We start from the raw sequence: 20,138 nt of genomic DNA, 5'->3' as shown, positions 1-20,138 counted from the left end.
TTAAAAAAAAAAAAAAAAAACACATTATCTTTCAAAAGAAATACCTTCACTTTTGGCCTCACTGTTTTCTCTCATTTTCTTGCTTTTTTGTCTTTTTTTCTTTCTTTCAACTTCCCTCCACTCATTTCTTATCAGTTCTTAACACTCCACACACACACACACACACATATATATATCTATCGAATTCTGGGGACTTTGTATTGCCGATTTGTAGCTGGCACAAGATTGTCCCTAATTTTCATTTGCTTAGGACCCGTTTGGCAACCACAGTTGCTTTGTGCTTTTGCTTTGACCTCAAAGCAGAATTAATGTTTTTGCTTTAGAATGTGTTGAATACTATTTTGAAACTTGTTTGGTAACGTCTATTTGTTGTAAGATTTTAGAAAGCAAAAACATGAAAACATGTTTGGTAACGTACTGAAATTCGAAAGCAAAAATATGAAAACATGTTTGGTAGCGTTCATGCTTTGAAAGACAAAACATGAAAACATGTTTGGTAATGTCCATGCTTCAAAAGCAAAAACATTAAAACATGTTTGGTAATATCCATACTTCGGAAGCAAAAACATTAAAACATGTTTGGTAACCTCATTATTTTGAAAATATTGAAAACAAAAATGTAAAACTTGTTTGGCAATGACTGTTTGTATTATTCTATTTTATTATTTAAATTTATTTATAATAATATTAAATTATATAAATAATATTTAAAAAATTGTAAAAATATATGCAAACAACCAACCAAAATTGCAAAACACAAGTGTGTAATATTTAGTATAAATTCAAGTTACAAAGGTATTTATAAAATGAAGTTCAAACTTAAAATTTAGGCAAGTTTGTAATTCTATAAATTATATTCCTATTTTAAAGTTTATAATATTTGTATCATTGGTATTATTTTTTTAAAAAAAATAAAGTTTGCTGGGGTAAATAATTGAAGAATTGAATTTTTTTTAAAAGTTTATTAAAACAAATTTAAAATCAACCTTATAGACATTATAGTGACATCACAAAAAACTGTGGTTGGCTTATAGACACCTCTGAGTCATTATATATTGGCAATTTGTGTTAGGATGAAGTTCATGGATTTGCAATATTTTTATATCTGTCATTTTAACAGTCCACCAAGGGCACTTCCCTTTCTCACTTGAAATATAGTCCATCAGCTTTAAAATTCCATACTCACATGCATTACAATGCCACCAAAAAAATTCCTTCTCATTTGAAAACTAGTGAAATTTGACATGGCCACAATAACAAATACCCGATAAAATACAAACCATTCATTCAATTAGATAATCCTTCCACCGGAAACTTTTGGAACAAAATTTTCAAATAGAATTTTGATTTAAACCATGATGTCCCAATATGTACCTTACATATATAATTAACATACCTGCAACTATTTACCAAAAAAAAAACGGACGTGCTACTAAATTGTAGTGCAAAACCTATAAATATTCAGATACATAGCAATGCAAATTATCAAGTTTGCACTTGGATCCCAACAAAATGAACACTCAAGCTCAAGCAGCAACATTATCGATGCATATCATATGATCAAACTTTCATATTACATACAATAATTATACCCAGTATTCCATTGTATAACTTTAGAGGTTCCTATGCTAATATACAACAAATATTGTTGGATTACTAATCATGGAAATACAACACGTCATTCACCATGCTAGCAGTTGAATATCCATTTCCATACAGCGTTTCTCTAGCTGTTGGATAGCAGTTGAATCCATTACCAACAACAGTCTGCCAAAGCAAAAGAATAAGCATCTTATATAAGTAAAATGTAGATATGCCTTTTTTTCCCCCCCCTGTTTTTCAAGTGTCAACACCATCCATAATCATATTAATCTAAGTGCAATGTGTTGTGAGCTTTGACCTGCCATCGATATTTGCATCCCAATGCAGAGTTCTTGTCTGTGCATATCAGAATATGTAGGAATGTGCTTTTTTTGAAAGACAGGATATGCATATTCATTGATGAGGAAACTTCTCATATGCTGGCTGGTTTACTAGTGGATTATAATGGTGAATTCTGCATTACTGCAGTCCTGGATTAAAAGAGTTTGACTTTAAAATTCTGGGTAATGTAGTTGCTGTATACGGCAATGTGAGAATTTCATATACGGGGTCAATACACTTCCAAGCCATGAAAGAGAATACTTTTGGCTTATGGTCTTTGGATTCAAATAACAAGAGTGATTAGAAGACCTCAATAAACTGAACTAGAAAAGAAAGATGACATTGAACTATTAAAATAATAAAATTTAAGAATTTTATGAATATGATCAACCAACAGAAAGTACTAACTGATGTACAAGGATCGACCAATAATTGAATATCCATTAGACCTTAAGCTTAATGGGGCAATATTGAATATAGTTATGATGACAATATTGCAGAAGTCACCCGTCAGCAAAAAAATGTCGGAGAAGTCAATGAAGAGCAATACTTTTGTCTGACTGAAGCTGAGGGGAAAACTAATATGAAATTGGAAGATGATCAAATCACTGCACAGGATAGAAGTAGGTGTAGATACATTATCTTAAGAAAATTAAATTAAAATTTTCTTTCTTTAGTCAAAACAACAGAAACAATCTTGCTCATAAAAAATAAAAATAAAAAGGTAAAATACAAAAAAAAAAAAAAAAGAAAAGAAAAGAAAAGAAAAGAAGATCAAAGAAAGTGGCTTTACTTTTAGTATGGAGGCTCTCTTTTTGTATTAGAATTGATTATGTATCAATGGAATCTCATCATCCATACATAACAAATTAAAAATCTATTCGTATATATAGTTAGATTCATGATCAACCTTGCACTTCTTCCCTTTCCTTGTCCCTGAGAGCCTTATTGTAATGGGCAGTATCAAGTCCTTCCAAGTTACTCATAACCCTAATGTAACCTTGCACCTCTTCCATTTCCTTGTCCCTTAGGGTGGGAGAGTTACAATCACCTGTTTCATGGGATGCTACACGATTGGAAGAGGTAGCAGCTATGGCTTTCTCTATTGCCTCAGCTTTCCTCTTTGAATTCTCAATCATGGTTGCCATGACTGCAGACATTGTGGATGCAAAACTATCTTTCCTAGCTTTCCTAGGTCGGGGTTCAAGTGATGGAGTCCTCTCTTTACCTTGGAGATCATTTCCTTCCTTATTGATAGTATCATCATCAAGAGAATTAATTTGAGCCATATTTGTGGGTACATGCGATGTTGGGTGAGATCTAGTAGGACGGACTTGAGATCCTGTTGCATGTGTGTCTACAAAGATGGCAGACAACTTGTCAAAGTGCTTACAACCCTTCTTGCGATTTTTTTTTTCCCATATTTAACAACCTACATGTTATAATAAACTTATTATAAAAACATGTCTATCCCAAAAACAGTAAAAATAAATACTACAACAGATTGCATTATTTATCACTAACCTTTGACAACCTTACCCATCTCTCTTCTTCCATTACAATTATTCCACTCTCAGCATTATAGCCCACACCCGTCTCAAACAACAACTTTTTAAAATCCTTGTGTATTGCCCTCAATTGGTTGAATTTATTTCTGAGTTGTTTAATGGTGTATGTTTTGCCTGTTTCAACTATCATTCCTTCGATTAGCTTTTTCCACCCAACATTGTTAAAAGTTGCATTTGTACGATTTCCTTGCCTAACCTCTTCCCCCATCAGTAAAATAAATTTCTCTTCCACATAGTCATCCCAAATATTTTTCCCATCATCCATCGTGTCCATATCTACTTGCACCTCATCACCCAAGCTCATTTCATTGGCATATTCATATAGATTATTGGGATTAAGATCCATCTAACAAACATAATGGTTATAAAAGTATAATCAGAACTATTACTGAGAACCAATTATAAAAGTTTTTAAACAACTAGATCAATTGGGTTTCAATTAAGTTTGCATATAGTTTGAAAAAAAAAAAAAAAAAATGAGATCCAGTAACCAATGACAATATATTTTTAACTGAAAGAAAGTTATAAGCTAAAAGTCACTTTGCATATACGTAGCATGATACACGGTTTTACAATTTAATCAATTAGTTTCAATTCAGTTTTCATATAGTTATACACAATAAATCAAGTTCAGTACAAATAAAAGTATAAGAATATATATTATAACACTTATTTAGAACCAATCAAAAAATATTTTTAAATAAAAAACAGTTACAAGTTGGAAGTCAGTTTGCATATAGGTAGCATGATAAACAGTTTTAACAAATAGTTCAATTTGGTTTCAATTCCAGTTTGCATTTTGTTGTACACAAAAATTGAGTTTCAGTAACCAATGACAAAAGATTTTTACATCAAAAAAATTTACAAGTTGAATCGAACTAACCAATCTGTAATTTCAACACAAACAAGATCATTAGATACAACATATAAAAAATGAATCGAAGTAACCAATCTGTATATTCAGAAAAATGGAAGACAAAAAAAAAAAAAACCCAAATTTATTCACAGTATAAAACAAAAATTTATCCAACACAAATCTGTAAATTCAAAAGTAGGGTTGAAATTCTTACTTTTAGGACGAATTAAAGGTCAGTATCAACGTCATGCCACTGCAACACTCATATTCTATAAACGAACAACCCAACACAAACACAAAAAATTTAATTGAAGTGACAATAATGTTAAAACAGTTAAAATTTTATCATTTCAGAAGTAGGGTATCCAAATCGAAGACACAAAATAGACCCAAAGTTATACACAACATAAAAGAATCAAAGTACCAGAATTTTTTTTTTTCAGAAGAAGGGTTTCCAAATCCAAGACAAAAATAAACCCAAAATTATACACAACATAATAAAATATGAAACGAAGTAAAGAAAACTTGAAATACCGAAGTTTGATTTTCAGATCTAAGCACAAATTCAACCCAAAATAAGACAGAAGATAATAAAATCTGAATCAAAGTGACAAGACTTGAATTTCCGAAATACGGTTTTCAAATCTAAGCTCAAATTCAACCAAAAATAAAACACAAGATAGTAAAATTTGAATCGAAGTGATAAAACTTCAATTTTCGAAGTATGGTTAACAGATCTAAGCACAAAGTCGACCCAAAATGTTACACAACATGACAAAAAACTCATTTAAGTAACAAAACTGAAACCCTTACCACTAGGGTTTCAGATCCAAGCAAAAAAATCAAGATGAAAAAGGAAAAAATTACCATCAAGACGAAGAAGAAGACGAACAAGAACAGAATGGAGTTAGTTTACCGATCGGAGCCTGCAAGAACATCGTTTGTAGCAACGGGATGGTTGAAGCTCGGTGCACAGTAGAATCGCCTCCTAATTGCCCTAGGGTTTTCTCTCGTTTGCTTTCACATTTGTGGCTGGATATTGGAAATATTGCTTCAAGTATTTTGGACCCAATGATTCCACTAATGGGCTACAGTGCAGGAAGCATTTTACCACTATAAGCAACAAGAAGCATCATTTTGATGCTTCTAAAAATAACTGACCAAAAGCAAAAAATATAGGATAAAAATAACTACCAAACAAGCCCTTAATTTTTTGGACTGTACCGTAACTTCTCTTCACTCACATAATGCGAGCATAACACACTCTCATTTTTGTATTTTCCTACATTGTGTGCACCGACACAATTAACTCATTTATACGTGTGTGTGTAATGCACGAAATAAAATTTCCGTACTGGATAGGTCTGGTATACCAAACCAATAATGAAAGGTGAATTATTCATCACAACAGACTAGTGGGATGTCGTGTCTCACGGACCGGACCTATGTTCTTCCTTATTATTATAGCCACAAGTTGCTGCTGCAATTATAGTGTTTTCCATACCACCATCAATCTGACAACACTGTGCGCATTATCTAATGATGCGTCGTACTATTTCGAGCTTTATTGCTGCATTGTCAAAAGGTGTCTTATAGAATTTCGTGCTCTATCATTGCACTGTCAAAGTTTGGGTGAAGTGAATCGATCGTTCGAATTTTGGAGATTGAATTACAATAGTTGCATTATCAAAAATTGATTAGGGGCCCATTATCTTCCTTATATTGTTAGCTATTCATTTATTTTAAAATTTTAAACAGTTAGAGATGATATAATTTATTATATAAAATTTTCAACATGTCTCTTTATGTGTACGTGATCTTTCATGTGTGGCTTTTTTTTTTTTTTTTATCCAACATGTATTTTATAATTTTTTAATTAAGGTAACAATAAAGTTTGAATTCGAGACATGTACTCTTATTCAATGTTAACTAACTATTTACTCTAAAAAGTGTTTGAGAGAACGTAAGTTAGAATATATAAATCTTTCAACATATACATCATAGCTCGATGATGATAATGTTGTTAGGGCACAGCGGAAGCAAAAGAAAGAAAGAAAACAAAAATTCAAATCACAACATAAGATATATACGTGGTTCACCCAAAATCAGGATTACATCCACGGATGAGAAGAGATTTATTATACATGTAGAGATATTACAATAGTAGAGAATTTCAATACTGGACCATGCACACAAACTCTTGACCGAGTTTTCCGTGTACGCCACGAGACTCCCTCTCACCATCAGTGTTCACTCTACCAAACCTGTAACCCACCTCTATCATTAACATACTCCCTCATAAGGTTACATCTCTCTCAACTCACAACTCTCAACAATAGCCTAAGTGTCTATTTATAGAGTTACATACCTAATTCCTTTGTGGACAATGATTACAATTTCTTAGAGTCCAATTCACGTCTCTATAAGAAATTACCATAAAATTACACTCTAAAATAGAAATTAATAATAATGAAAATTTGAGACATAATTCCTAACAAATGTTTCCATCACTGCATATTATTTGGTTAATTTTATTATTTCGTGCTTTAATTTATCATTGCATTACATAATGGAGTTTTAATTATGTGAATATTAAACAATATACAGGGACCCATTCTCTTCCTTATATATCATAGGCGCCCCATGGTGGTGGTGCAATATATGCAGTTGTTGCAGTGTTCTCAAACCCACCATGAGTATTCTAACAACACTAGCAACAAGGGATGATCAGATCAATCTCTTCTTCCCTCTCATCCTACTTTCCTTTCTAATCTTTATCATTTTCAAGAAGCACATTTCACCCAAAAACACCACCACTTCCACCATGTCCTTTTGCATGGCCTATCATAGGCAACACCGTTCAAATGGGAGAAAATGGCCATGTAATACTCGCCAAGCTAGCCCAAGTCCATGGCCCACTCATGTCACTACGTTTTCGGTGCACAGCACATCGTGGTCGGGTCCTCCCCGAAAGCCGCCCAAGGGATTCTGAAAATCAACGATCGCCTCCTTTCCGGTCGTTATGTTTCTAATCCACTCCGTGTGAAAGGCTCGAAAATTCACAACTTAAATCTTAATTATCCTAAACTTCAAAAATTCATATCTCACAAACTGTACATTTAAAAATTGTAAATAATATATGCACGGAAAACGTATTAAATAAGGATTCTAGAAATATAAGATTTGTACATCAAACCTTCATAACCAGTGAGAAATAAGCAATCAAAAAATCTACTCTAATAATAAAATACTCGAAATATTTGCAAGAAAATTTTCAGAGTTATTCATTTACATATGGAGCCGAATATATAAAAAATTTAGCCCCAACAGAGATTGATTTCATGAGATATCATATTTTGCGTCAAAGTATTTTCATTCTTTTATAGACTCACCATTTAAAAAAAATTTAAAAATGAATATTCGGTCTCTATTGGGGCTAATTTTTTTATATGTTATGCTTTATATGAAAATGAATAATTCTGAAAATTTCCTTACAAATAACCCTAGTATTTTATAAAAAATGAAATAAAATAAGATTGTTATAGTAGATTTTTAGATTGTCTATTTCTCTCTGTTATGAAGTTTTATTAAACAAATCTTACATTTCTGGAATTCTTATTTATAAGCTTCACGTGCATATATTATTTGCAATATTTGGATGTACGGTTTGTGATATGAATTTTTGAAGTTCTTGAAAATTTAAATTTAAATAAAAGGGTATTTTGGTCCAAATATTAATTTTTTTACCCCCCTTAAATAGTTGAGGGAGATTTTTTGGTAAAAAATTAGACAAAGAAAATTTATTGAAAAGAGTTAAAAGTCGAGGAAGTTCTTTCATAAAAAAATTAAACAAGAAAATTTATTAGAAAAGGGGGTTTTCATACTTTGTCCACATAAATTTACCGTACTGAAAAGGTCTGGTATACAAAAACCAATAATGAAAGGTGCTATTGCATAATTTGATCACAACAGACATGACTATGCGCATTATCAAATGATAGCGTCATCCTATTTGGAGCTTTGCTGCAATGTAAAATACTGTTTTATAGAATTTCGTGCTCAATCATTGCATTGTCAAATGTTTGGGTATAGTGAATCAATGATTTTAATTTTGGAGATTCTGCTTTCACACATAATAATAGTGTTTTATCCTTTGTTGGAACTTTATCATTGCATTATCAAAAAGTTTTTAAATTATGTGATCAATGATTAGGGACCATTATCTTCCTTCTATATCAGAGCCCCATGGTGGTGCAATGCAGTTTATACAATTTCTTGGAAAATGTTGCCCCATTCTCAAGATATTGGTATTTTATATTACAACTTCTAGAAGTGGAAACTATTTTATACAATTTTTTAACTTTCAACAAAACAAAGAAAAAGAAAAAGAAAACTGGGCCTTCCACCTCCACCATTTTTTTCAATTGTTTAAACTTGTAAATGAAAATGTTCTTCCACCTACACAATAGAATACTACTATAAGACCAAATTTTTTTTTTTCAATTGCTTTGAACTTCCGAAAGGTGTTTCCATCATTGCAAATTATTTGGTATATTATATTATTTCGTGCTTTAATTTATCATTGCACTACATAATGAAGTTTTAATTATGTGAATATTAAACAAAATACAGGGACCCATTGTCTTCCTTATATATCATAGGCGCCCCATGGTGGTTGTGCAATATATGCAGTTGTTGCAGTGTTCTCAAACCCACCATGAGTATTCTAACAACACTAGCAACAAGAGATGATCAGATCAATCTCTTCTTCCCTCTCATCCTACTTTCCTTCCTAATCTTTATCATCTTCAAGAAGCACATTTCACCCAAAGCACCACCACTTCCACCAGGTCCTTATGCATGGCCTATCATAGGCAACATCATCCAAATGGGAGACAATGCCCATGTCACACTCGCCAAGCTAGCCCAGCTCCACGGCCCACTCATGTCACTACGTTTCGGTGCACAGCACATCGTGGTCGGGTCCTCCCCTGAAGCCGCCAAAGGGATTCTGAAAATCAACGACCGCCTCCTTTCCGGTCGCTATGTTTCTAATCCACTCCGTGTGAAAGGCTCGAAAATTCACAACTTAAATCTCGGTTTCTACGACGAGTGTGACGGCGGTTGGAAGAGCCTGCGAGCCATTTATCGGACGGAGGTCTTTTCGGCCAAAGTAATGGAATCCCAAGAGGAATTGAGAGAGAAGAAAGTGACGGAGATGGTGGAATATTTGGGTTCAAAGGAAGGGCAAGTGGTGAAGGTTAAAGAGATGGTGTTTGCTTGTGCTTTGAATATCTTGAGTAATGCATTTCTTTCCATGGATTTTATGGACTTTGAGGGTAAGGGTGTGGGTGAAGGGATGTATCAAAATATAAGGAGCTATTCTCAGATGGGTGCTGTTCCACAGTTATCAGATTTCTTTCCCATATTGGGTGGTTGGGACTTTCAAAGCTTTTACAAGAAATTGATGACTATTTATGACAGAATATGTGGTGTTTGGGTTGATACTGTCAAAGAAAGAAGGCAACGAAGAGATGGTTCTTCAACTCGACGAGATTTCACTGATGCTTTAATTGGAATCGGGTTTAGCGACGAACAGATCAATCCGTTACTTGTGGTTTGGTTCCTTCCCCCACTCTTTCACTCTCTCTTTACACGCACACTCTGACACTCGTGTATATTTTGTTGACTAGTAGCTGTCCACAATTCAGTGATTTGGGCCTAATTTGGTTACCCAATCTGCTTCATCGTGGCTCGCCAAATGTGAGCCCAAAATTTCAATTGCCATATGGGTCACTCTTTCTAGCGACCCATTTGGCTATACTCGGAAATGATTTTGCCTGAAATGATTTTTTATTTTAATAAAAAATTAGTCCAATCACTGTAGCTGTCCCAGAATTGAATTATAAGGGTCGTGTTTGGGTGAAACAATTGTCAAAAATCACCTTTTTTTTTTTTATATATATATTTTTATGTGCCTTAAATGATTTATGTTGTTTATCATATAGGAATTATTCGGTGCTGGTACAGAATCTACAAGCGCAACAACAGAGTGGGCACTTACAGAACTTATTCGAAATCAAGAGGCCATGGAAAAAGTTCGAAACGAACTTGCAGAAGTAATTGGCTCGGGTACAGTAACAGAGTCCAATTTGTGTCACTTACCCTACTTAGAAGCTTGTGTGAAGGAGACACTGAGATTGCACCCTCCTGGACCATTGCTACTACCACACCGCGCCACGCAAACGTGCGAGGTGATGGGTTACACCATTCCCAAGGATAGTCAAGTGCTGGTAAACGTGTGGGCAATTGCACGAGACCCTGCGATTTGGGACGATCCATTGAGCTTCAAGCCGGAGCGATTTCTCAAGTCCGGATTGGATTACATGGGAATCAATTTCGAATACTTACCATTTGGTTCAGGAAGGAGAATGTGTCCTGGACAACCTCTAGTTTCTAGGGTAGTTCCTCTCATTCTTGCTTCATTGGTCCATCATTTTGATTGGATTCTTCCGGGCAACGTGAAACCGTCTGAGATTGACATGAATGACAACTTGGATGTGACTATGCTAAAGAAAGAACCAATGCGTGTTATTCCAAGGATACGAAAGCAGTTGAAGACTGATCAACACTTCTGAGTTGTTGAAGTTATGTCATTGTTTTTTTTTTTTTCTTTCTTTTCTCGGTAAGTCGTTGGTCACTGGTTTCATAATATTGTAATAACTGTATGTCACCATTGTGCTTGTGAATGCGTTAGTCCTGCCATAAATGATGTTATTGTAATTGTGTGCTACTCTGTGCTGTAATTAATGGTTTTCAATCCTCGTAAGAGAATAAATCATGTTTTTTTTTTTTTTTTTTTTTTTTTTTTTTGGTTGGGCTAAAATTGCCAATATTAAAATAAAAAAAAAATAAAAAATTTGCCTACATCCCCCTCACCCCTAAGGTTTGGCATTATGACAACCATATACAAGTTGTCCTATTTTTGGACAATGACACCCTAGCCTAAAAATGTGTGAAAAATCTACTCTACCCTTCATTATTTGATTAATTTTAATTATAAAATATCAAAACAATTAAATGACCGAATTACCATTCTCCTATCCCCCCAACCCCCCCCCCCTCCCTCTCTTTTTATATATATATATATATATAATGTATCTACTTCCAAACACACCCATCAAACCATACAAAAAATATATATATATGTGTGTGTGTGTGTGTGTGTGTGTTTATTTACAGTGCTTATATATCAATACAAACAATCATTAAAGGACATGATGACTGAGACATTCCAGTAATGGCGAAGGCATGGTTGTTGTGACGAGGATGATGGCTAGAGAGAATTCCAAAGACGATGCAGTAACAGGAGCAACAATGAGGATCTGTTCGCAGCATGACTGAAACGACGAGCAATGATTCATAACTCCGGCAAGGCAGCGTCACGATTCCAGTAGTGGTTTGGTTTTCAGTTCTTCGGATTAGGAATTGGTTCTCCTTTGCTATTATTATTATTATTTTTTTTCAATTGGGGTTTGGCTTTGTAATGGGTGGAGGTTTTGGGTGGTTGTGGTGGTGTTTGTAGTAGGCGGTGATAGGGGTTTTAGGTGGACAGGGTTTTGCACCAATGGGCTGTGTAGTTCGAGATGGTGGTCGGCGGTGGCAAAACAGTGGTGGCTTGTTTGGGTTAGTGGTTGTGACTCCAACACAGGTTATGGTGGTGTTCATTTGCGGAAAATATTTTTGCTCCTGGTAGTGGTGCGGCGAGGATGGTGGTGGCGCTACCAATTTTGCTGGTGGTGGGTTTTGTTGTAGAGATATGGTGGTGTTGCCTAAGAATGAACTCTAGAGGGGGGTGAATAGAGTCCTTGTCTAATAATGGCAGATTTAAAATTAAGTAAATGTGCAAGATGCAATTTCTATTTGACAACTAGGAGCTAAACAAAATAAACATATAAATGTAGAAGCTAACAGTGGCTGATTTTAAGTTTATAGAACTCCAATTTTCAGCAAGTATCTTATAACAATTGTGCAACAATAGATATATGAATTCAACAATATAATGGCACAATTATAAGAGAGATAAGGGAAGAGAATTTGCAAACATAGACACGGCGATTTTAGCGAGGTTCGAAAACTCCTAATCCTCGGCTTAAGACCCCTCTTGAGACTTCCCAATCCATTATGCCTCCTCTTTACAGGTGGAGAGCAAACCTTGATTAGAAGCAATTCCTAGCTTCTCCTTGCTAAGAGACAACCTCTCTTAGTCTTACTTAGGGACAAACCAGCCCTTACAATAACTTAGCTAAAAGAACTCCTTCTCTTAGGCTTACAATGGAATATAGAAGTGTTTTACAAATATCTCACTCTCTTAGCTTGAAATTACAGTGAACACTCTCTAGAGAGTCAAATGATACAAGTGAAGCTCACTCTCTAAATGATGTGAATGTGAGAGAGAAGTAATAGCAGAAGTGTAGCTTAGTGTATGAATAAAAGATAGCTAAACTTTTGCTCTGTAAAATGATCTGAATGTCGCTCTGTGTTTCAAGGCTCTAGCTCATAGTTTGCAGATAACATATCTCAGCATATATAGACTTTCTTGTTGCTAATAGCCGTTGTGAAAACTTCTCCATGATTGGGACATATCAAGACTTCTTTAAACAAAATATCGGTGCATTTGGCAGATTTCAAAGTTGGAAAAATGTGCACTGCATATGTCCCTTTTAAAGACAAACTAGCTGTTGACTTCAAAATGATTTAATTTAATACACCTAGAGAACAACCAATAAATCAGTATGCGCATGGGTGAGACACTGCAGAAGCATTGACTGAAGGAAAAATAAATCTGTAGCAGATATTAGTATGTGCATAGGTGAGAAACTTGCATAAGTATTGTCAGAAGAAAAAATAAATCTGTAGCAGCTTTAGTTGACTACCACAAATTAAAATGATAATTGTTTGTGGTCTGGACACATATAGAAATTCATGGACTAAAATGTAGAAATATATAGTAGTAGCTTTTGTTGACAACAAAGGGAGTTGACTTAGTTGCTGCTCCAGAAATAGCATTTTTTCAGAAAATCAAAACTGTTTCAGAAAATCAAAACTGTTTGTGGTCTGCAACAGGCTTCTGCATAGGACTTATAAATGTCTTTACAATTTTTATATGTCCGTTTACTTTAGGTTTTCAATGTAAATAAGGAAGTACCACCCATTTAGATTCAATAAAAATATAAGAAAATTGAAATCCAACTAAACCAAAATGTAAAAATTCAGTTTTAGTACAAATTTGGATTTATGATAGTTTTGGTAAAAATGAATCCTTATGTAGAACAATGTAGACTTGGTCATAAATTCTGATAAAATCAGTTTAGGTTATTTGAAGTATAAGGAGTTATTACCGGGAAAAATTATTTTGAAATAACCATTATTTCAAATCACAATTAGCCAAAAACACAGTTTTTCATGACGCACATTTTGGGGTCCTAATGTCCGTTACCAACTCATAGTAATGAAGGCTTCATATGCCTTAATCTTTGACCAATATGAATCATGTGATTGATGTGCACGGTCTTAACATTTCTAGCACAAGGGATGAGTTCTTTCAAAGCTTATGCAAGCTTGAACCAACTTATTCTTTAGCAAAGATTTCATGTCTCAATTATATATGAATGAAGTGTATAGTCTATTACTAATGGATATAGGAACATATGAATGATGAATGATATGCATGGTCCTATAGAGATAAGCTTCAAATGGATTCATAAAGACTTTGACATTGAATCCTAAACACTCACCATCCTATCTACCCCTTTCTTCATGCTTTGTCCATGTTCGTGTAGGCTTTGAGGTAGTATTGTTTTCTTCCTTTCTTTGAGTAGCTTTCTTGCTCGTTGTAGTCCAAGCTGTCTTTCCTTGTAACTGCAATCTTTGTAACCTTACTTTCTATGATGTGATCTTGAGTAGGAATACTTGGAATGATCTTTATGATCTTCATTGATGTTCTTCTTTGAATATAAATCATCTATAACACTCAATGTGAACATCAGTCCTTAAACACTATTAATGGTTTGTTATCATCAAAACACATAGTTTGTTCTTAGATGAACTCTTATGGTCAACAATCTCCCCTTTTTTGATGATGACAAAACATTGATGTGTTCATAAGCAAGTGGAATAACATTTGAGAAATGCTCCCCTTATCAAAGTGCATTTAATGTACATAATGTCATAAAACAGCATGCTTGATATATCATAGATTATTTTAGACATAAACATGCATTTAAGATCATACATAGTGAATCACATCACACATATTTCTCCCGCTTTGTCATCTCAAAAAGGTGGGAGGCCTAAATAACTTCATTAAGCATTTATCATTTAGCATAGTGAAACAATGATTATCATAACATGGCAATATAGTGGTAATGACTATAATATGCTTTAGAGTGCAATATATAAGCAATTATATCGTAAGATACCAATTTTATTTAGATTGAGGAACTGCTTAATTCGATCACTTCAGACTCAAATGATAGCCCAATCTCTTTTCTAAGGGTGCAAAATCTATGGTGTAATCGTTGTCGCGGTGTAACAAAATTGCAATGAAAGTGTGGCCAAGTTTGAATTTATAAAATGCCACTACTAACTTTAACTAAAAATATAGCTAGGGTGAGTAGAGATCATCCCAAGGGATTAGTTGCGTATTTGAAATGGAAACAAGGTTGGATTAGTAGGTCGAGTGATCAAAATGTGGTTTGTTTGGTTAATTAAACTACAATGCAATTAAAATTAAAGCAAACAAAGAAAATAATTTAGAAAGCAGAGAAAAAGATATAGAGGAGAGGACTTGGGGTTTTAGAGCTCACCACTAAGCTTGACTTCACTAGACACTAGTAATTGTACATTAATGGGGAAATTGAATTGCAACTTATGTGTGTGTGTGTGTGTAACATTAATTGAAACTAAGCATGAATGACAAATAAGTATAGATTGTCTAGCCAATTCAAATGAAAAGCACAACCTATCAAATGAAACCAAAATCCATTCAATGAAACCACAATTTATGCACACACAACTATCTATAGACATACACTGTGACGGCCGTGGTTTTTCAAGCCAATGCATCCTGTGATAAACCAAAGATTGACCCGATAACGGATCGGAATGCGAAAGCGAAAACAGAAAACAAAACTCTAAGAAGTCAAAGTGACCTTTCATGAGGTCGTGGAACTCAATGAGAATTGATGTGGAAACAAAAGATCGAAAATATGACAAATAAGCCCCCAGGGATAAAATGGTAATTTTCTAAAAATATGAACTTGGGTGCCACCGAGCACACTACTGGGAAGACAACGAAAAATTAATCAAGATGGACTCAAGAATCGCATGATTCGGAGTTTGGACGAAGGAGAAACGGCATAATGAAGAAAATCGAGCATTTAAGGAAAAAAGGGTAAATTGGTAATTAACCAGGAAGATCTAGGTACAACTAAGCACACCGTTGGAAAGACAGCGAAAAATTAGTCAAGGTCAAAAAAAAGTTCACTCGATTTGGAGTCCTAACGAGGGAGAAACGAGGGTTTGAAGTTGAGACGTCGCGGCGGCCCGACGAAGGCTATGGCGCGCCCGGCGCCCATGCGCGAGCCCACCAGTGCTCCATGCGGCGCTCAATCGCATGCACATGCTGACAGCAAGAAAAAAAAGTGAGTTTCCAGAACTGAGGCTTGAAACGGAGGTCGAAATGAGTTTTTCTGGAAAAACACGAAGAAACTCCCCCTAAAATTGAGTTTTCTACCCGACCACAAGGAAGGAAATGAAAAAGACACACTACAAAATCCCCAAACTGGCCCTAGATCAGAACTAGACAAGAGGGCAAAAAGTTGCTACAGTAACTGTCCACATCTGAGATAAAAAAAGGTTACTATACGAATTTTTCTGGAAAAATACGAAGAAGAAACCCCTCCCGAAATCAAATTTTCTACCCAGCATCGTAGGAGAAAATAAAAAAAAACTCGCTGTAAAATGCCCCTTCATGAAATCAGGTCATGAGGGTTAAAAAGCTGCTAAAATGCAAAACTGAAAGCTGAACTTTACGAGGGATTTCCGGTACCAAGATGATATTTTCTGGAAAAACACGAAGAAGAAACCCCCCCTTAAAATCACGTTTTCTAAGTGACTATGTAAAGACCGGAATTTATTTCTTGAATAAAAACCCCAAAATTCCCTAAAATCAGATTATGCAATAAAAATATAAAATGAGTCCATAGGAGGCTCAAATCACCAAAGATGAGGTTTTTCTTGAAAACGATCATGTACGCAAACGTAACTTAGCCGTTAGGACGTTCTACAATGGTCCATGGCTTAAAAATATCGCCGATGCAAATTTCGACCCCCACACGGCCAAAAAGGCAAAAATGAATTAGAAATGGGAAATTTGAAAACTAAAATTAACAAATGATTTCAAATCACCGTTTGGCCCTTGGCCACACTTCATGCATATTAAGTAGGTCCTAATGAATGTGCTCGTGCACACTTTGCATTACCTGATTTGGAAATGAACCCTTAAAGGCTCGGATTTTACTATTTTAGCCCAAAATGCAAAGTATGAAACTAAAATGCAAAAATAAAAACAAAATGGTGATTGACCTTTGGCCACACTTCATACATATTAAATGAATGCTAGATAATGAATTTTATACCCGATGCACACTCCGGTGCAAAAATGTCATGCTAAAACCCTAATTTCTTATATATTCTCATTAAAGGCAAGATTTCAACATTTATGAATATATATGAACTTCAAATATGGTTTGACCCTTGGCCTCATATCATATACATAAAATGAGAATCAAAAAGTGTGCTTAGGCACACATTACAAGCTTAGAATCAAATATACACATTTGACAAATAAGGCTACAAATGGCTTTTCAAGCCAACCTTTACAAAAATGGAACCTTCAAGTCACATATCATCCAAGCATAACGAGAATCTCAACCATAATTCCTGTACCTGAAAAATGTCTCCACTATATGGGTGAGTAACATAAAGCTACTCGTAGGAAATGAGTATGCATTGACCTAACGTTTTACAAAGTTATTATATTAACTTAAAACAATTCAAAAGGGTCATGCCACCTAACGTCTATGTCGAAGGTAAGACTCAGGGAGCATCCTAAGCTACCTTAAAAATATTTCTAGCATAAATCACATCATTCATGCAATTCAAATAACATAGAAGCATGCTATACAAAGCAACAAGATATAGATCATCAAAGCCATTGACTTGAAATCTAAAATGCGAAAACAACTAAAGTGGGTCATGCCACCTAGCGTCTATGTTCCAAATGAAACTATATGATCAATCCTAAGTTACATTTGAACAATATAGCATAGATGTACTTAACAACATCAAAGACCTGCAATGACTCATTAGAAATCATAATGCCTGAATGTACTTAACAATATCAAAACCCGCAATGATTCATTAGAAATCATAATGCCTGAATGTACTTATCAGCATTAAATCGCCAATAACCAAAACCACAAGTCACAATTAAATATTGGTTGCCAACTTGGAATTGAATGCGAAATCAAGTAGTGGAAGACTTGGACATCAAATCTTGGATAAAGCTAAGACCTAAACGGTTATTTCGGGCATTAACCCGATGGGAATACCACCCTAGTACGCACTATAAAATAGGAAAAACTCATACCTTCCGTACCAGAGCCAAACTCTAACCATATCTCGGTAACAATGTCCCAAGTGACTCCAAAATAAATAAGTTAACGACTTATATACAAAATATATATAAAACACGAAACTACATTCTATGCACAAATAGGTTGTAACCATACAACACATACTCTAAATCCATAACTACTATATGATGGCAAATGTTGAATCTTCAGAGTGCGATTCGTTACACGCTATAACAACATCACATGTCGAATTTTCAGTGTGCGATTCGTTACACGCTATAACAATATAATTCAATATTGAAAGCATAAACTGAAGAATCTAACACAAGTCTAAAATCATGCTTTAAACATACCACCAATATCAAACTCATGATTAAATCAATAATGCAATAGAAACGGAAATTAATCAAGTAAACTAATTAATTTATCTAAGTTTCAATTCTCAACCAAATGGTCTCTAATTAATACATGTTAAACAACATAGCATGGTCATTACATACATCCATTAAAAATCTTAATTAGGCCAATAGAACAACAAAGTAGAATTTAATTAAATCATGATAATTAAATCTCTAACTTCAAAAGCAACTTCAAATGGTCCCAATTTAATGTATGCTAGTAAACAAGTTCTAATCATTACAAATATCAAGTTAAAAATTCAATTAAGCCAATGGAACCTTTAAATTGATTTTAATTAATTCTTTTAATTAAAATCTCTAGATTTTCAAACTCACCCAAATACTCTAAAATTAAAGTATGTTAAAAAACATGCCAAGACTTAATTTAAAAGCATATCATAAGTTAATTTCATGCAAGGTATGTTCATGAGAATTAAACTTTTACCAAAGATAATTATTAAATAAAAAATGCAATTCTTATTCAATTAATCACAATTTAATATACGTTAACAAACTTATTAAAGCCTAATTTATCATCATGCCACAATTCAATTCTAAGCTATATACATCCTTGTAAATTAAATCTTATATAAAGAAATAAATATTACTAATTTTCTAGATTTGATACAAGGTATGCAAACAAGTTGTATAATCATGGAAAATACTCAATACAACACATACATAATCCTAAAACATCCCCTACCTCAATTTGAGATGAAAATCTCAAAAGCCACCAAAATGAAACGGCTCCGAATCCGACAATACTTCGGGGTTTTATAAGGGACAACGTCGTGAACAGTAAACTCCAAAGAGGACCTACCAAATCCTAACTTGACCTCAAACCCGAACTAAAAAATTGGCCAAAAACGGGTTCTAATAAGGGAGAAAGATGCGTGTAGTCAAGACAAACACAAAACATAAAGGCACTATGACTTTTGTAACAAAGGGAAGGAGGTTTAATTGAGAGAAGAAGGGTGGCAGCCCCCCTTGGGCTGGTATGGAAGCTTCTGGTCATGCATGAAGAGAGGGGAAGATGACTTTGTAATTTTATAACCCCCTATTTATAGGAAAACCCTAAAAGTGCCCCGAACGGGCCCCGTCGGGTCCAAAAAAGTGAAATTTAAGCAGACGCGCTCAAACGGTAAAACTCTGTGAACAAAAAAGACCAAAATGATAAAATATAAACAACAGAAGAAATGACATCAAAAATCGAGTCCCGACCAGAAAGATATGCCCCGAACAAGTTCGGCGGCAACCGGTGCCAGAAATCCTAAAACTGGAGAAAAACAACCAGAAGGGAATTCTATGAGTATAGGACTCAACGAAAAGTGAAAATGAATCTCGTACGAGGATTCAGGCTCAAAACGAGACATTTAGCAATATATTTCATTAATTGCACAATGGCCCCTCCAAAAAGTGAAAACTGCACTAATGGCCCAGAATGAAAATATCTTCCAAAAATATTTTCTTAAAAGCCCCTGAAATAAAATATCTTCAAAAGATATTTACAAGAAACACCTCAAGAAAAGAAAAAGATTATGAAAAACTATGCATCCATGCCCCTATGGACACTAGGAGCAACCAGAGTACTTTACTGCAAAAGTAAAGATACATATTTGTTAACCCCAAAACTAATTTTGACGATCACAAAACATTAATTATGTTTGAAGGACTAACATTTGCCTTGAGAATA

The 20,138-nt window shown here is 34.4% G+C and overlaps 1 protein-coding gene and 1 long non-coding RNA gene across 2 annotated transcripts; one reads left to right on the top strand and one right to left on the bottom strand.

Annotated features, from left to right (window-relative positions):
• Positions 1–1,270: 1,270 nt before the first annotated feature.
• On the bottom strand, positions 1,271–5,789 carry LOC132271842 (uncharacterized). Its single transcript, XR_009469858.1, has 2 exons — positions 1,901–5,789; positions 1,271–1,767 (listed from the first exon to the last, which is right to left on the bottom strand). It is a non-coding gene; the product is annotated as an uncharacterized LOC132271842 (long non-coding RNA).
• A 2,832-nt stretch (positions 5,790–8,621) lies between these two features.
• On the top strand, positions 8,622–11,018 carry LOC132271841 (probable (S)-N-methylcoclaurine 3'-hydroxylase isozyme 2). The gene is made up of 2 exons (XM_059773336.1): positions 8,622–9,964; positions 10,356–11,018. The coding sequence occupies exons 1-2, from the start codon at positions 9,065–9,067 to the stop codon at positions 10,983–10,985; spliced, it is 1,530 nt and encodes a 509-aa protein (XP_059629319.1). The 5' UTR covers positions 8,622–9,064; the 3' UTR covers positions 10,986–11,018.
• Positions 11,019–20,138: the final 9,120 nt, after the last annotated feature.

This window comes from Cornus florida, unplaced genomic scaffold (assembly GCF_030987335.1).
Source record: "Cornus florida cultivar Cherokee Brave unplaced genomic scaffold, ASM3098733v1 CherokeeBrave_3.0.0_Hap2_Chr08, whole genome shotgun sequence".
Classification (NCBI taxonomy): Eukaryota; Viridiplantae; Streptophyta; class Magnoliopsida; order Cornales; family Cornaceae; genus Cornus; species Cornus florida.
The sequence above is the reverse complement of the archived record's forward strand: the minus strand, read 5'-3'. Positions and strand labels throughout refer to the sequence as shown.